Here is a 15,438-nt window from a genome sequence, read left to right on the forward strand (position 1 = left end):
ACTCTCCATGCTGGGGTAAAGCCCACTACAAGTTGAAAGGGCATGTTGATAAAGACCTCTTAAATGCAGACCATCTTAAATCTCATCGGGTGTCTGAAAAGGGCATCCAGGCAAGAACAGCACATGGGGATGGGAAAGCCATGGGCCATCATACGATTGATCTAAGGGCTGAGATGAAGAAGTACAAATGAGGGCAGGTAACAGTTTATTAACTAAAGGCAGAATGAGCTGATTTGACTTCTGGTCAAGTCATACCACAAAGTAACCGCAGGAATTTGGTTTGATGAGCAAAGACGAGCCAGGATTGGTTGGATTGCTGGAAACGGCATCCTGCTTGGGAAATGTTAGTGTAAGAACTGAAAAGCAGCTAATTAACAATGCATATCAAAGTAGGAAGACGGACTGTGAACACACAAACAGCAACAGCCAGGTTTGTTTAAAACAGATGAAGAGAAGCACAAAAAAAGCAGCTGATCAAATGTATCTGCTACCCATGATCAAAAACGCCTTATTTTTTTAAAAACTGATGAGGATTTAGGGACCGGATGTGTTGGGTAAAAGATGTACCACAGAGGCATGGATCTCAGCATGGTACCCAAAATACACACAACACACAAAGCCTTGCTGCCATCACCAATAAAGTTCAAACAGGAGCTCACCTTCATGAGCAAAATTAGATGCTGCTGAGTGAACAGACTCCAAGTCAACCCGTAATCACTGTAAATAAACACAAACCAACGGCAAACCTATCTAAAGAAAAGGGTTGGAATGAGTTTTCAGATAAAAATGCCACCCTAGGAAAGCAAAAGCGGTCATAGCCAGACCATGTTGCTCCCAAGCACACACTGAGGGATTTGGCAGAGCCCACTGTGCCTGCTTTGCTGACTTCCCCTTTGCTAAGAGCCATGTGGCTTCTCCAGGGACTGACTTGCTGCCTGGCTTGTGCTACCCACAGCTGCAGCACATCACTCCAATATTGGAGGAGTTAGGAGCATATTGCAGAAACAATGGTCAGAAACAATTCAGGCGCAGTTGATCTTGCCTTGGGATGGGGGAAGAGATTAGAGGATTTGAAGACATCTCTTTCAGGTGAGTCTGTGGACAACCTTTTTAGGGTAAAGTTTGGAGTGAGCTGGAGTGCAACAAAAGACAGCATGGCCTGGTAGCTCGACTTCCACCCCCAAAAAACATAAATATCAGGTTAAAGTTACAAGTTATTCAGTTAAACGAGCTCTGACAAGATGGTTCTGCTGGACCAAAGAGAGTTCATTATAGACATGATGCCATGGAGGCCGGGGATTCACAGGGACAAGTAGAAGTTACCTCCACCATCAAAAGCCCTTGCAGGCAGAGCTGCACCAAACAGCACTTGGACATCAGGAACAGATTGCAGTGCAGGAAAAAACCCTCATTAAACACCAAGCTGGCCTCGGCATCATGATGCTTAGGGTGGACACACTTTCAAGAGCCCCTATAAATAGTGGAAGCTGCAGTCAGGGACGGTTAAGTGTGGTTTCAGCTGCTACCATTTTCTGAAACAAAATTCTGTCAAGTTCAAGGAAGAAACACAAAATTACCCTGGCTTCAAACAGCTTGACTGAGGAGCTCTCATAGGATGGCATGGAAAAAAACCTGACACTGCAGCATCGGAGCCTTCTCGAGAGCCCAGAGAAGGGCAGGATGACTTCAGCAGCCCCATCACGGTCTAGGGCTGTGTTGTACCTTTGAGGAAAAAGAGATCTGCTAGGTTTCTCTGACCCAAACAGAAAAGTATGTTGGAAATGCTGCATCCAAACTGTCATAGCCAACTTTGGTATATAAGAAGAGATCCAAGGCAACATGTATTCTAGCCGAGCAGGAACACAGCTGCAGAAGGCAAGGCAGAAACTCAAGCATGGACATGGAGAAGGCTCCCACTGGGGACATCAGGATGGAGCTGTATCTGAAAAGTGGCCCCAAATCCCCCGGAGGAACAGAGTGGGTCCTGAGCATCTTTCAGGTTGGCATTGCTGAGACTACAGCTGGGTCCAGATCTGCGAACAGGTCCAGAGGGCTTCAGGAATGAATTTGTCCTTCCTGCCCTTAGCTTTTCTCCTGCGTGTTACCATCTATATTTTTTCTCCAATACACCTGAAAGCAGCTTTTTCTCTACTCTCCCTTTAGCAGACAGAGCAGCTAGATCAGGAAGAAGCTAGAGAAGAGCAATCTGCATGGGAGGAAAAGTGTGAAGCTGCAGTCACACACCCAGGAGCAAAGGAAAAGCAGAGGGGAAGGAAGCAAATGCTTGTTCACAGTGTTTATCCATTCTTACTACCTGCCTCAACAAAGTCAATTGCTTTATTGCTTTTTGCAGGGTGGTGGGTTCAGCACACTGCTGGTAATTCCGATTGAGGCAAGGGCTGGCATCGAAGTCATGTATGGTTGTGGGTGGCTGTGGGCTCTTTCTAACCCATTCCTAAACCAAACACATCCCAAAATGGGCAAGTCCGTGGCAGGGGGAATAGACCCTCACATGCTCCAGCCACCATCACTCTTACTAGATGGGCACAGGGTCGCTGAGGACATCCCTGTTGGACACCTGTCTCCTGGGGATGAGCAGGGCAGGAAGCTGTATTTCTGACTGTATTTTCCCAACTGTAGTACCTCACAGTGGTTTGGGAACCCTGACCATACCACTCAGCACATCCCCAGCATGGGGCTACCTGTGTCATGAGGATCACCCTGCCCCAGCCTGGCTAAGAGAACTCACAATGACAGTGGCCCTTGCGTCCTGCGGCTGGCTGGTGCTCCGCACTGGGTTCAATTGCTAAATTGCTTTTAAAATGGATACAGAGCAGTGGTGCTCTCCCCGGGCCCCAGTGCACAGGGATGCAGGCAGGGCCAGCCAGCACGGGCAGCCCCCCGCGGATGCCATCCTCCAGCACAGCAGCACAGCAGGGGTGCCGCCAACCCCAGCCTTTGATGATTTTTCTCTCCCTGCTGTGAAGACTAATGACTTCAGAGAGGGCATCCTGCCACATGCAGGGCCGCCACAAATCCAGCTGCAGCACAGCAAGATGAGGGGAGGAAAAAGAGGGTTGAAGGTGCCAATGCACATGGGACCTCTGATTTTGGGGGTGTCTTGGCTTTCTGCACACTACCTCCAGCCGTTCCTGGAAGTCTCCATCTGCACATCAGACCTCTGATTTTGGGGGTGTCTTGGCTTTCTGGACACTACCTCCAGCCATTCCTGGAAGTCTCCATCTGCACATCAGAGACTCACGAGTGTTAAGCACCATCTGAAGCATGCCCTGAGGGTCACAGATGATGGGAATGTTTGGGATCCCCCACCAAATTGCTGCTGAAACATCAGAAGAAATTCTTCTGCACTTTCAGAGGTATAAAGCTGTGGAGCAGTGACTGCTCTGTTCCCTCAGGCCATGGCATTGAAGCATGTGATTTGCCCAGTTTTCAACAGGGCATCCCCAACCCACAGCCTCCTTTCTCCAATGGGGCCCACAGCCCAACCTCAGCCCCCCTCTGACACCTCATACACCCAAACTGAAACCCCACAAAATGCAAGATGCCAAAGAGAGTGCCAGCAAAGGGAAGAGGAGCAGCCTTGATCTTCTCTAGGGGGTGTTTACTCTGAAACCTAGCAATAGCCTCTTCTACATCATCTCTGATTACTTGAAAGACTAGAAGTCCTTGCTTCCTGCAGACCGCAGCCATGCACTGATCTGACGATTCACCAAGACGTCTCTTTCACTCAAGAGCATTTGCCACATGCTTACTATGCTGCTCTTGAAGCCCAGCAGCTCATGCGTGGATGGTCCAAGCATGGGCATGCTGTGGCAGGCACACTTACCCCTGGTTTGTTCCCCACTCATTCCTGATGCAGAGGTGTTTATGCACGGGGTCCTTCATGTAACCTTCGTAGCAGAGACACTCACCTATGGAGAAAGGGGGGGACATGAGGGACATGGAAGGACAAAGCTTTCCACGTGCTTCCCAGTCAAACGCAGCCTGCAGCCACCTAGGGCACCCACCAGCTTCACTATCTCATGTGGATCAAGGCAAGAAAGCATCTTCCCACTGAAGCTGGGTTGAGCAGGCAGAGATGAGCTCCTAAACCCAACCCAACCATCTGACCACTTACCGGTCTCAGGATCGCACTGGTGCTCGCAGGGGTCCAGGAGGCGCCGGGCGCAGAGGTCCAGGGCCCAGGGCCCACTGGAGTTTTGCTGGGAGAACAGAATGACCTGCGCCGGGTTCAGCCAGTCACTGGCATCCAGCTGGCTCCCCTCTAGCAGGATGAACCGGCTCCCTGCCACCAAGAGGGGAGTCAGCAGTGGCAACCCACTGCCATCCCTTCCATCCCATGATGGTTCCCTCTATAGCCCCTTCTGTTCCACAATGAATCCTCTGTTCCCATGCCCATCCCCTCTGCCCTGCGACAGCCCCCTCTGTCCATGCCTGTCTCCTCCAATCCTGTGACAGCCCCCTCCATCCTGTGCCTGTCACCTCTGTCCCACAACAGCCACCTCCATTCCACACCCATCCCCTCGGTCCCACGCCTGTCCCCTCTGTCCCATACTGATGTCCTTCATCCCATGATGGTCCATTCCGTCCCATACATGACCACTCCATCCCACAAAGATCCCCTCAAGTCCTGAGCCCATCCCCTCCATCCTGCATCCATCCCCCATGTATACTGGTACCCTCCATCCTACGCCTGTCCCCTCCATCCTGCACCCATCTTGCATCTGTCCTCTCCACCATTCTCTCCTCTCCTCCATTACAGCTTACAGAATGGGTCAGGAGGCGTGGGTAAGGCTGTGGTGTGCTCACCATCGGCAATGAGGTGCTCAGGGACATGGAGAGTGATCTTGACGACAAGGGGGCAGTTCATATGGGAAGAGCACACCAGGCTGATGACACAGCTCGTCACACTGATGAGGGTCAGTGTGGTCTTGTTAACAGGGCTTCGAGGGGACCCCACTGCAAAACATTAAAGCAAAGTCAAACTTGAGGCCTGGTGGACCCAGGAAGACCCTGGGGTGCAGCCAGGGGATCTCAGGCTGCAGAGACCCCGCCCAGCCCACTGGAAATCCAGCATCAATCCAATCAAGCTGAATTGCTCTGGATTTTTCAAGAGAATGAAGCAGCTTTTGCTGTGGGACCTTCTCTTCCACTTGCTGCAGCCGGGGTCTCCTGGGAGATTTTCTCTCTGGGAGTTTCTTTTCTGCACCCCTGCACTGCAGCATGCTGAGACCTTTGCAGCAGCAAAACTCCAAAGCAGAACAGAGATACTGAGGAGAAGAAAGGTAAATGCAATTTCTCTTTTTTCCTCCCCTCCTCCTTCATGGCACTTCTCTCAGGTTAATTTTGCCATGACAACAGCCTCCTGGATGCCTTTGAAAAAGCACTGGAGAGCCCTAACTCCTCAGGGCGTGAAGGTCTTTGACTTTTAATCTTTCAGTTGAAGAAGCTGAGCGGAAAAAGCTGGCTGGGGGCTGAGCTATTCCCTGCAGAGACAAAGCCCAAAACAACCTCCCAGCCCCCAGCACAGGAGATGGCTCCCACTCCCACCACTCCCAGAAAAACAAGGCACCATCCATCAAACATGGCTCAATAAGGGAAAACAGACACGAAGTCTCCTTCCCAGAGGAGAAAACCTCCCAAAGGGAGGATTCAGGGCAGTGGGGTGAGACTCCTGCCTGGGGACCAAGCCTGTCCCCATCCTCTGCTGCACATACAGATTGTACACGCATGGTGCTGGAGCAAACCCACAGCAGCACCGTGCCGAGCAGCAGCACAGGAGCTCACGGGCCAGCCTTTGAAGCGTGTTACTCATTAATACACACCAGAGCCCGGCAGAAGCCTCCAGCAAAAAATCAGAATATATTTCATCCTCTGCTGAGAAACTCCACCAGAGAGCAGCGGCAGCACTCAGTGGGAACGGGGACTAGTGCCTGCCCGCGGCAGCATGAACTGTGCCTGGGTTTCCATCTTTTGCTGATGAGAAGTCTCCAAACCCAGAGAGGCAACAACAAACAAGGCAAGAGAGGCCCTGGCTTGCTACCTGCCTCCCCCTCCACACCCACCTCGGCTGCGCCTCCGGCTCCGTGAGGGGTCCGTGTAGAAGGTCAGCTGGGGATCGGTGTCCGCCTCTGTCCCCGAGTCCCCCTCAGGGTTGAGAAATGCTGACCCAGCTGCAGGGGACACCAAGTGTAGTCACAGCAAGGCTGGCACTGTGCGACCGCATGCCACCACATCCAACATTACCGCTTCAAGCCTTGCCTTGAAGATCAGGAGCCCTGTCTGCTGGGCACAGCAGGGACAGCATCTTCTCCCCTTTCCACCATGAAGAGCCGTGCTCCCTGCCATGGCTCCCATTACTTTTCAACTTTCCCCCATGGCCATGCTGGTATCACAAAATGTTTACCGTGCCCGACACCATCTTCATCTTTACAACCAACTAACTCAACATCATTTGCACCCTTGCAGACACCACTTTTTGTGCTACCCCTACTCACACCCTCCTTTCCATGCTTTTGCCCAACACTGGCTGTATTTTTCCATCCCAAGAGAGAGTGAGTTGCTGGAGCATGGGTGGGTGGAAGCCCAGAGCACTGGGGGACACCGCCAGTGTATCTGCCCTGGGGACACCCCTACCTCGTGCTTTGTTGTTGATTCGCTTGCGCTGGCTGCTGGAGGTGTGGGACAGAAGCGTGGCCTGCTGGTGGTTCGAGTCCACAGGGCTGGTGGCAATGATGTTGTCCTTATACTTGTTCATCAGGGACAGCTTGGCGTTATCGCTCCCTGAGCAGGAAGAATTGAAGGCAAAATCTTTCAGGGATAAATATTTTAGAAAAGGAGAGAAAGAGAGAGATTTTCTTGGATCCAACTCCAGCATCTGCATGAGGTGACCAGGGTGCCATGGCCAATGGGCTGAGCCCAAAATGCACTCTCATGACTTCCTCAAAGCTTGAAAGAGACCAACACCTCCACCAAGCTAGCCAAAAGATGAGATTTAACACTCAGCCTGTCAGGTCATTTCTGCATACCTAGGTGCATAAATAAAATGCCTGGAGAGTTATAGGGACCAGACTATGGCCTTCCAAAAGCATGTCTCAGTTGAGAAGGCTCCAGCTGGATGGGCCGGTTGATAATAGGGCCAACAAACAAGTACGTTACAAGCCTCAAAGAATCCGCACTTGTGATCAGAAGACAGCATTAACTCTGAATCATACTGACGGCAAGTATAATTTTGTTACTAAAAATCTCAGCTGAAGAAGACACTGGAAATCCTGGGATACAGGAAGGAATTTTGGAGGTCATCATCAGGTAGCTTGGAGGGGACATCATTCTGATTCTTGATCAGGCCACAGGAGCCACAGCCCTTTCACTCAAAGCTCCATCCTGCATTGTCCCAGCCATGTCTCACCCAGCAGGGACTGCTCTCAACTGGCTACAAAGTCTCCCAGCAATGAAGCACCTTCAGAGTGCCACCAACATCTCACATGCAACAAAAAACCCAGAAATCTGAGGAAAATACTCAAGGGAAAGTGCGTATGGAACGATGAAGAGAAGACAAGTTGGAAAGGACCCAGCTCAGCCCATGCCCCCTATCCCATTCCCACCTGGCGTGAGGTCCATGCTGGCCTTCTCATTGCAGCCCTGCAGCGAGTCCAGGGTGCGGGTGACCTGGCTGGCGAAGTCCTCCCCGCCGTTCATGCACTCACGCTGGAGGTGGTGCCGCAGGTCGGTGATGTCGTACTCGTAGCCGTCCAGGATGGGGGTCTCACGGATGCTGAGCGTCCCGCTGGAGTTGTGGCCCTGCACACGAGCATTGCGCAGGCTCTCCCGCCCGTGGCCCCCGATCAGCACCGAGGGGATGTAGTGGATCTCGTTGGCTGCCTCAGCACTGGCGCTCTTCTGGGGCTGTGGCACTCGGCGCCGCTTGCACCACCGCCGGCGGGTGTAGAGGATCATCACCAGGCAGAGAATGGAGAGCAGCAGGGCGATCATCCCTCCCTGCAGGCAGAAACATGAGCAGGGCTCAGCCAGGGACCAGTGCCAGCCACCCCTTGGGGATGCAAACGCCCTGGGGATGCTCCAGCATGGTCAAAAGCAAATGCAATGGTGAGAGGAGCCTGGTCATGCCGATAAGAGGGTGCTGGCACAGGGAGTCCCCAGCATTGGCCAAGCGCTGCCAGCTGAAGACTGCCTGAAGCTGGACCCGCTTTGAAGTCATCACTGAGGCATGAAAAAGCAGCATTTAAACCAGAGCATGTTTTGTTTCGCCCTCCCGCAACATGTCTTTGAAAGCAGAGATCAGATTTATTCCAAGCAAACACTCCTACAGGCAACTTTTTCTGACCCATTTCCAACCGGCTTCAGTGCTGTCGCTCTCAATCTTGGGAGATTTTCCCAGGTTATCCTGCAGAAATTGCAGCACAGATTAAAGGAGATCAAGGCTCAGGACAGCCAGATGACTGAAGCGTTGTTTGGGGAACGCCCAGGGGGAAGAGACTGAAAAAGCTCCTGCCCAGCATGGGCAGACTGAGAAACTGCACCCAGCCCCACCACCTCACCACCGTTCACAAGATCACTGTCCTGCAGAGGCATCATCACTGCACACAGATAAAGGCAGCGAGATAAAAGCCCAAGCTGCACTTTACACCCAGTTTGCCAATAATACTAACACTAGTAATATTACTAATAATAATAATAGCACATGCAGCCAGCTAAGAGCTCCGTGCCCATCCATGCCTCTGGTCCCCGTCTTTTCTATGCAACAGATGATCTTGATAAAAAAAAATAATAGTAATAATCTGCTCCGTTAGGATAAAACATCAAGGGAATTATTGAATGAGAAGCAGGAGAGGCAGCTGGAAAAGGAGCTTTAATGGCCATTAAAGTTTAACCCTCTCTCATTCCCAGGATAATGGAGCTGCAATGCACCCTCCCAGCCTCCTTCCAACTTCCTTTTTTAAGAAAAAGAAACAAAAATCAAAGAAACTCCAGTGATTAAGGAGATAAGCAGTCCAACAGAGAAGGAGGGCGGGCTGGCTGGCTCATGGCATCTCTCCAGCCAGGAGCCTGCAGCTGGGAGGATGGGAAATCTCTTGCTGGGGCTGAAAACTGTCACCGAATTTGTGACTGGCCATGCTCATACTGCGGCTTTTAGTAGTAAAGTCAGGGCCCAATTCTGTATCATGTTCAAATCCCTCTGAGTTCCTCTGATTCATAAATAAGTGGGGCTATCCCCATCCTCAGTGGAGATGGCCTCCCATGTCATGGCTCTCCACCACCCTGGGGAAGGGCCCACCTGTAGAAGGGGTCATAAGCAGGTGGGAGCAATACCAGGGCATTTCTGGCTTTCCTTGGCTGCCCTCTGTAGGCACATTAAATCCCACAAACACCAGAGAGCTCTGCCATATGCCTATGCTAATAAATAAAGGAGACCACCTGGAGCTAGTCAGGTTGATGAATATGTGTTTAGGACTGCTGATTTGGGCTCTCAAGAATGACCTGTTATTTATTTGAAACTGAATTTTTTCTACCCTTGAGCCTGAGAGTTCAAACTACCTCTGAGGAAAAGCTGCATGTGGCCACTCGAGATTTCAAGAGGCTTCAAAAGGAGAATAAAACCCAGCTCTGGAGTCCCCTCCACCCACTGCTCATTGGAGGGTGTCAGGGCACCACCTCAGACACTCCATTCCCCTCCATGGGAGCACAGAAATCTTATTCTACCTTCATTTCCCCCACCCAGCACTCATATGACAGCTGCAGAGGTGCTCTGCACTGGACAGGTGCAGGAGAGCTTCTCTCATGATCTACATGTGGTCTGCTGTCATGATGGATACAGCCCCTCGCTCACACTTCTTCTCTTGGCAACCACACAGGAAAGAAAGAAAATCAGCCTTGAAAACTCCCCATGATCCTGACTCCTGGCACAAACGCCAGACTCTGTTTGTCAGGGCCTAAGGATGCTGCCAGAGCGGAGCTGAGAGTGATGGAGAAGAAGGGGAAGAGGGAGGATTCAATGTGTATTTACACATTTTGGTATGACAGCAATGAGTTGCAGACATCCTTTTCATCAACTCTCTAATAAGCCTTGTTTCAGGCATTCTGGTCTCAGGATTCAATCTTGGAATTCAGTGGTAGCCACAAAGACCAAGACCAAGGTGGCAGAATGGGGCCAGCCTCTCCCGAGGTGATGCGCCCTCTCAGAGGCAGCTGGGAAGGACAACAAAAAAAAAAAAAACAACACTGCAAAATGTTTTTGGGGTTGGCTTTGCCAGTGATTATTTTTTTTCCTCGAGACTAATCAAGCACAAATGATGGAGGAGAAACCTGGCCTGGGGCTGCAATCTGGAAGAGCTATTGACGCTCTCATTAGGGTAGGCACCATTAAGCAGCCAGTTTGCAGCCTGGGCAACACATTGTCTCCAGCTAATTATCTTCCAGTAGCACAATCCAAAAATTGTTGGATTCTTCAAACTTTCTCCAACATAACAAAAAACCGCAACCAACAAACTACAGATCCACCTCCAACATGCACATCTCTGCCTCGCCCTCCTTTCTCTGACATAAAAACTTCATCCCCATGTGTGTGGGGGGAGGATGAGAGCTGTGCAGTCTCCACACATGGGACGCTCTTGCTTATTGCACGCTGTGAAACCGCAGCCACAGGGCTGCGGCACTGACAAAAGTGGCGGTGACAGTGCCCAGTGGCACCATGACACCCGTTGTGTGCCAGAGTAGCACGCATCGGGCATCATCCACCACGCAAAGGGGTCCTGAAAAAGTCAATGTGAATTAACCCTGGGTTAAGGTGGTTGAGACCTTCAAGGCCCTGAGCTCCCCAGGGATAAAGGCACTCTTGCAAACATATTTGTAAAGCGATGCAAATTAAGGAAGAGATTTAAAACAGCGCAATGTTAAAGCACCCTCCATGCAGTATGGTTTAGAGAGGTGTCCAGGGCATCTTAACCAGCCCCCAAAAGGTGGGCTCAGTTCACCATCCTATGTCAGCTGGACCCAGACGGGAAAATTTATGGTTTTTCAAAGGCCCCTATATTTTCTACAGGCTTCTGGACACCTAAATGGGGGCTGCCTTCCCATCACATACCATGACAGAGATGTGGAGGATCCTCAGCTCCTCCTCTGCTGACTCGGTCTGGGGCTCGTCTGTGGGGTCGAAGCCGGGCAGGTTGGGGGCCCCATCTTGGTGGTGGATGTGGAAGAGCAACGTGCCATTCTCCAGCCACTGCTGCCGCCAGCGGACCAGTGGGATGTCGTCCGTGTTGCCCGAGATCTCTGCAAAAGCAAAGCCGGTCACACGGGAAGTGTGGAGGAGAGGGGTGATGGGGGACATTCACCTCTTCCCCCAAAATGGGTGGAAGGGCTCCACCCATAAGTGACACACACAGCAGGCTCCCTCCAGTCACCTCCTGCCAGCACCATTACTGCCCTACACAACCCACAACCTGAAGGGTCAAAGTGGAGTAAAATCATATTTCTAGGTAAAAGCCAGATGTGGATTGGCAACCGCATGGGAAAGAAAGAAAATTCGCTTTGAAAACTCCACGTGATCCTGACACCTGGCATCAAAGCCAGCCTCCATCAGGGTGTAAAGATGCTGCCAGAGTGGAGCCAAGAGTGATGGAGAAAAAGGCTGAGAGGGAGGATTCGATCTGTATTTACAGACTTTGGTATGAGAGCAAAAAGACAGATGTGGTGCAGGGTTAGAGCACTTACTGACAGCATCTCGGCGCCAGAGCTGGGGAGCCCAGCAGCATCCTTCCAGCCCTAATTTGGATGGGTTTCACCCACATGCTTCATGTTAAACACAACAGCAGCCATGGGAGCAGAGATTATAGGCTTCTCAGAGGCACTCATGGGATCATTGGGACCATGTTGCAAGTTACTGCAGGCAGAAACTATTTCCCATCCTTTGTGAATGGAGAAACATACATTGGCTGCAACTACACCTGCAGCGCTGGCTGTAATCAGGGTGTGTATTTTTTTCCACCTTCAACCATTTTTTACAGCTCCCCACGCAGGACTCAGCCCTGAGATCTGCACCTCCTGCTCAAACACCCTGACTTCCCCTAACTACCTTTAACTTCAGGGTTTGGAAGCAGTGGCACAGAGCTGGGTGTCCTGGTTCCAGCCGGGATGGAGTTAATTTGCTTCCTAACAGCTGGTGCAGTGCTGTGTTTTGGCTTCAGTCTGAGAACAATGCTGGTAACACACCAATGTTTTAGTTGTTGCTCAGTAGCACTTACCCCAATCAAGGACTTTTCAGTCTCTCATGCTTTGCCAGTGAAGAGGGGCACAAGAAGCTGGGAGGACGCAGAGACAGGACACCTGACCCAAACTAGCCAAAGGAGTATTCCAGACCACAGCACGTCATGCCCAGGATATAAACTGGGGGGAGTTACCCGGAAGGCCCAGATCGCTGCTCGGGTCAGGCTGGGTATCGGTCAGTGGGTGGTGAGCAATTGTGTTGTGCATCACTTGTGTTTATTGGGTTTTTTCCTTTCCCCATTTGGTTTTATATTCTCTCCCCTTGTTATTTCGCTTATCATTATTAATATGAGTAGTAGCAGTAGTAGTTTTGTATTATACTTTAGTTATTAAATTGTTCTTATCTCAACCCATGGGGTTTACAATCTTTCTATTCTCATCCCCATCACATCCAAGGAGGGGGGAAGAAGGGGGTGAGCGAGTGGCTGCGTGGTACTGAGTTACCAGCTGGGTTTAAACCATGCTACTGGGCTGAGGAGTGACAGCAGCAGAGGACACCCAAGCAGGAGGAGCAGCTAAGGACATGAACACAACCCATGCCTCAGGACACTAAATGTTGAATCAAACAAAATTCACTTGGCTGACTCCAAAATTTAGGGACTTCCTACGGCTGGGTCTTAATGAAAGGGAGGGTGACATCAGCACATCCCCAGGAGAGATGGGTGCTGTTTTAACCACTACTGCCATCTCAGACCAGATCACCCTTGATCACCATCTCAGATCACCTAGATCTCAGCCAACAGCTTAAGCCTGCCACTTGGCCATTAATTGTTTTATCCTGAAAATATAAGCTTCAATTGCATATGTTGGAATGACGATTAAAAATGTGATGAGCTTCCCAGCAAGACACAGCTTTCCCTCCTGTGTCTGCCCTGTGGGAATGGTCCAGCTAGACCCATCTGCTCCATCCCATTTGTAGCCATTCATTTTGATGGGAAAGAGCCTGTCTTGCTTTGTAAATTGTCATCTTTATTTTGCTTGTTTCATGCTGCCTTCAAATGAAAACTGGAGTTCAATTACAGCACTGAAAAACAACATTTTAAATTTACTGTTAATTAATTTCATTAGGCTGCCTTAAGTGAGCTAGCTACTGGGGGGAGAGGGGGAATCTGCATCAGGAACCAGGTTCGTCCTCCCAAACTGATTTGATTAATCAAAAGAAACATTAGCCGCAATGAGTGAATTGGCAGATTGTTTCTGCTCAGCACGGGCCACATTTCTGGTGGTAATCAGTGCGCTTCGAGTATCCCAAGCAGAGAGATGCTGAGCTCTCCTCGATGCCACTGGGAAGCAAAACTGAGAGAAGTTAAAGCAGTTAAGAAGCCAGAAGCACTTTTGAAATTCCCTCTAACTGCTGAGCTGTGTGTTTAGGCACACAGATCCCCTTTGAAAAGCTGGTCCTGGGAGCCAGGAGGGTTCGAAAAAGCAGATCTCCTCCTCTCCCACCTGCTTTTTATTCATGGGCTGAAAGGGGAAAACAAGCTTTACTGATTCCCCAACTCCTCATGGCTTCTCAACTTCAAATGAACTAGCTCAAATGGAAGAAAATATTCTTCCCTCACCTGCCTGCTAACGCGAAATTAGGAGTAATTAAGGCAAGAGCTTTTATGCACAACAGGAACTCAACGTACTGACATTTGGAAAAATGTAAATACCAGCATTTGCTCCATTGTAAAGAGAGAAAATAATAGATATTAAGTATATGACATTGTGACATTTAGAAAGCTACAGTTAAAGATGTTTTGCCTTGATCTGACATATCATTTAAAAAGCAGAACCCTTCAGCTCATTAATATTTGAGGAGGACTCCTTGATGGAAGTTATTTAAATGATTAATAGATTATAGTAAATTTAAGCCTTAAAATAGGTTGTCATAATTTCAAATTTATTTTAACAGGCTTATTTTTAAAAAGAAAAATGTATTAAAAAAAAAAAAAGGAAATTCTAGTTTTAAAAGACCATAATCTGGCCACAGAGCCTGAGCACGTTACCCTCTCCCACCAGACATTGCGACATGACCCTGCGGCTGCATCACACGCAAGTCAGAAGTGCTAGAAACAGAGGAAAACACCTCAGAAATGAACTGCCATCACCCCAAAGCAGCAGGCTATGACACCTCCATCACACCGCAGGAAACGCTGCTTCACCATCCCTGCTCCTACAAACACTCTTGAGGCAGTGCCTAGATGAGGGAGCTTCATACTTGGACGTGCTTCTCTTCTTCTCTCAGGTCTTAGCAACATGCTAACTGCCCTTAACACATCCATTTCTACTTGAAAAAAAATATACACATAAATGCTTTACTGTGTCTGTGAAGTTTGGTTCAAGCAAGACCAAGACAAAAAGAAGACCAAGACAAAGACCGAGACCAAGACCAAGGACCAAGACCAAGCGTTCTCCCTAACAGCGTATGTTTGCTCTCTATTCTCCCAGTCCAATGCACTCCACTTTTATCTTTGTCTTGCTGCCCAAGCAGACATCTCATCAACTGGTGGGAGATGCTGCAGTAACCCATGTAGCCAGCTGGGGGCCGTTTATTTGGATGCATAAGGACTCAGCTCTGCCATGGATTGCAAGTGCCAACCCTACTGGCCAGCTCATACCACAGGGCCAGGAGACTCGAGAGTAGGTGGGAAAGTGGGCAGAAAGCTCCCCCCAACACCCCCCCCCAAGAAAAGGCAGGAGGGGAGAGGATAATTTCAAGTTCAAAGTTAGAAAGATATTGATGGTAGGCCTGGTCCCTGCATGGCTTTCATTAAGGCCTTGGATATGAAGGCATTCACACTAGTATTAACTTCTTGCACCTCTGTTAAAAAATAGCCTACCTGAGTCAGGGGTTAATAACAGTAGGAGACCACTAATTAGGCTGTGCTGCATTCACCTGGTATCAAACGTGGCCCAGGTCCTTCATATCTACAGAAGCAGCAGCCTCCAAAGACCCAGGCTGATGCTTTCAACATAACGGCTGTGGCTGCTCCCCCCTCAGACCATCTGCAAGGGAAGGGAGGGGGGAAGGAAAGGTTGTAGACGAGCAAACTGAGAAGAGGACGAAAGTCCAGATGAAGCTGCTGGAAGTGAGTGGATTTATACCTGCTTCATTACTGATCGTCCCAAATAACCTCATTTCTCTAGGAA

The 15,438-nt window shown here is 49.9% G+C and overlaps 1 protein-coding gene across 5 annotated transcripts in view; it reads right to left on the reverse strand.

The window, feature by feature from the left end:
- ASTN1 (astrotactin 1) overlaps nt 1-15,438 on the reverse strand; it is a 56,366-nt gene that overhangs the window by 23,917 nt on the left and 17,011 nt on the right. For all 5 annotated transcript variants that reach the window (XR_003992606.1, XM_030494587.1, XM_030494586.1 and 2 more), the window contains exons 2-8: nt 11,123-11,310; nt 7,626-8,019; nt 6,658-6,804; nt 6,087-6,194; nt 4,831-4,980; nt 4,139-4,306; nt 3,848-3,932 (exon numbers count right to left, since the gene is read on the reverse strand). Coding sequence is in view for 4 of the 5 variants with exons in the window: in XM_030494587.1 (XP_030350447.1) it covers nt 3,848-3,932; nt 4,139-4,306; nt 4,831-4,980; nt 6,087-6,194; nt 6,658-6,804; nt 7,626-8,019; nt 11,123-11,310 (1,240 nt within the window). In the remaining variant the exon portion in view is untranslated. The remainder of the gene's footprint in view (nt 1-3,847; nt 3,933-4,138; nt 4,307-4,830; nt 4,981-6,086; nt 6,195-6,657; nt 6,805-7,625; nt 8,020-11,122; nt 11,311-15,438) is intronic.

Source organism: Strigops habroptila, chromosome 8 (assembly GCF_004027225.2).
Source record: "Strigops habroptila isolate Jane chromosome 8, bStrHab1.2.pri, whole genome shotgun sequence".
Classification (NCBI taxonomy): domain Eukaryota; kingdom Metazoa; phylum Chordata; class Aves; order Psittaciformes; family Psittacidae; genus Strigops; species Strigops habroptila.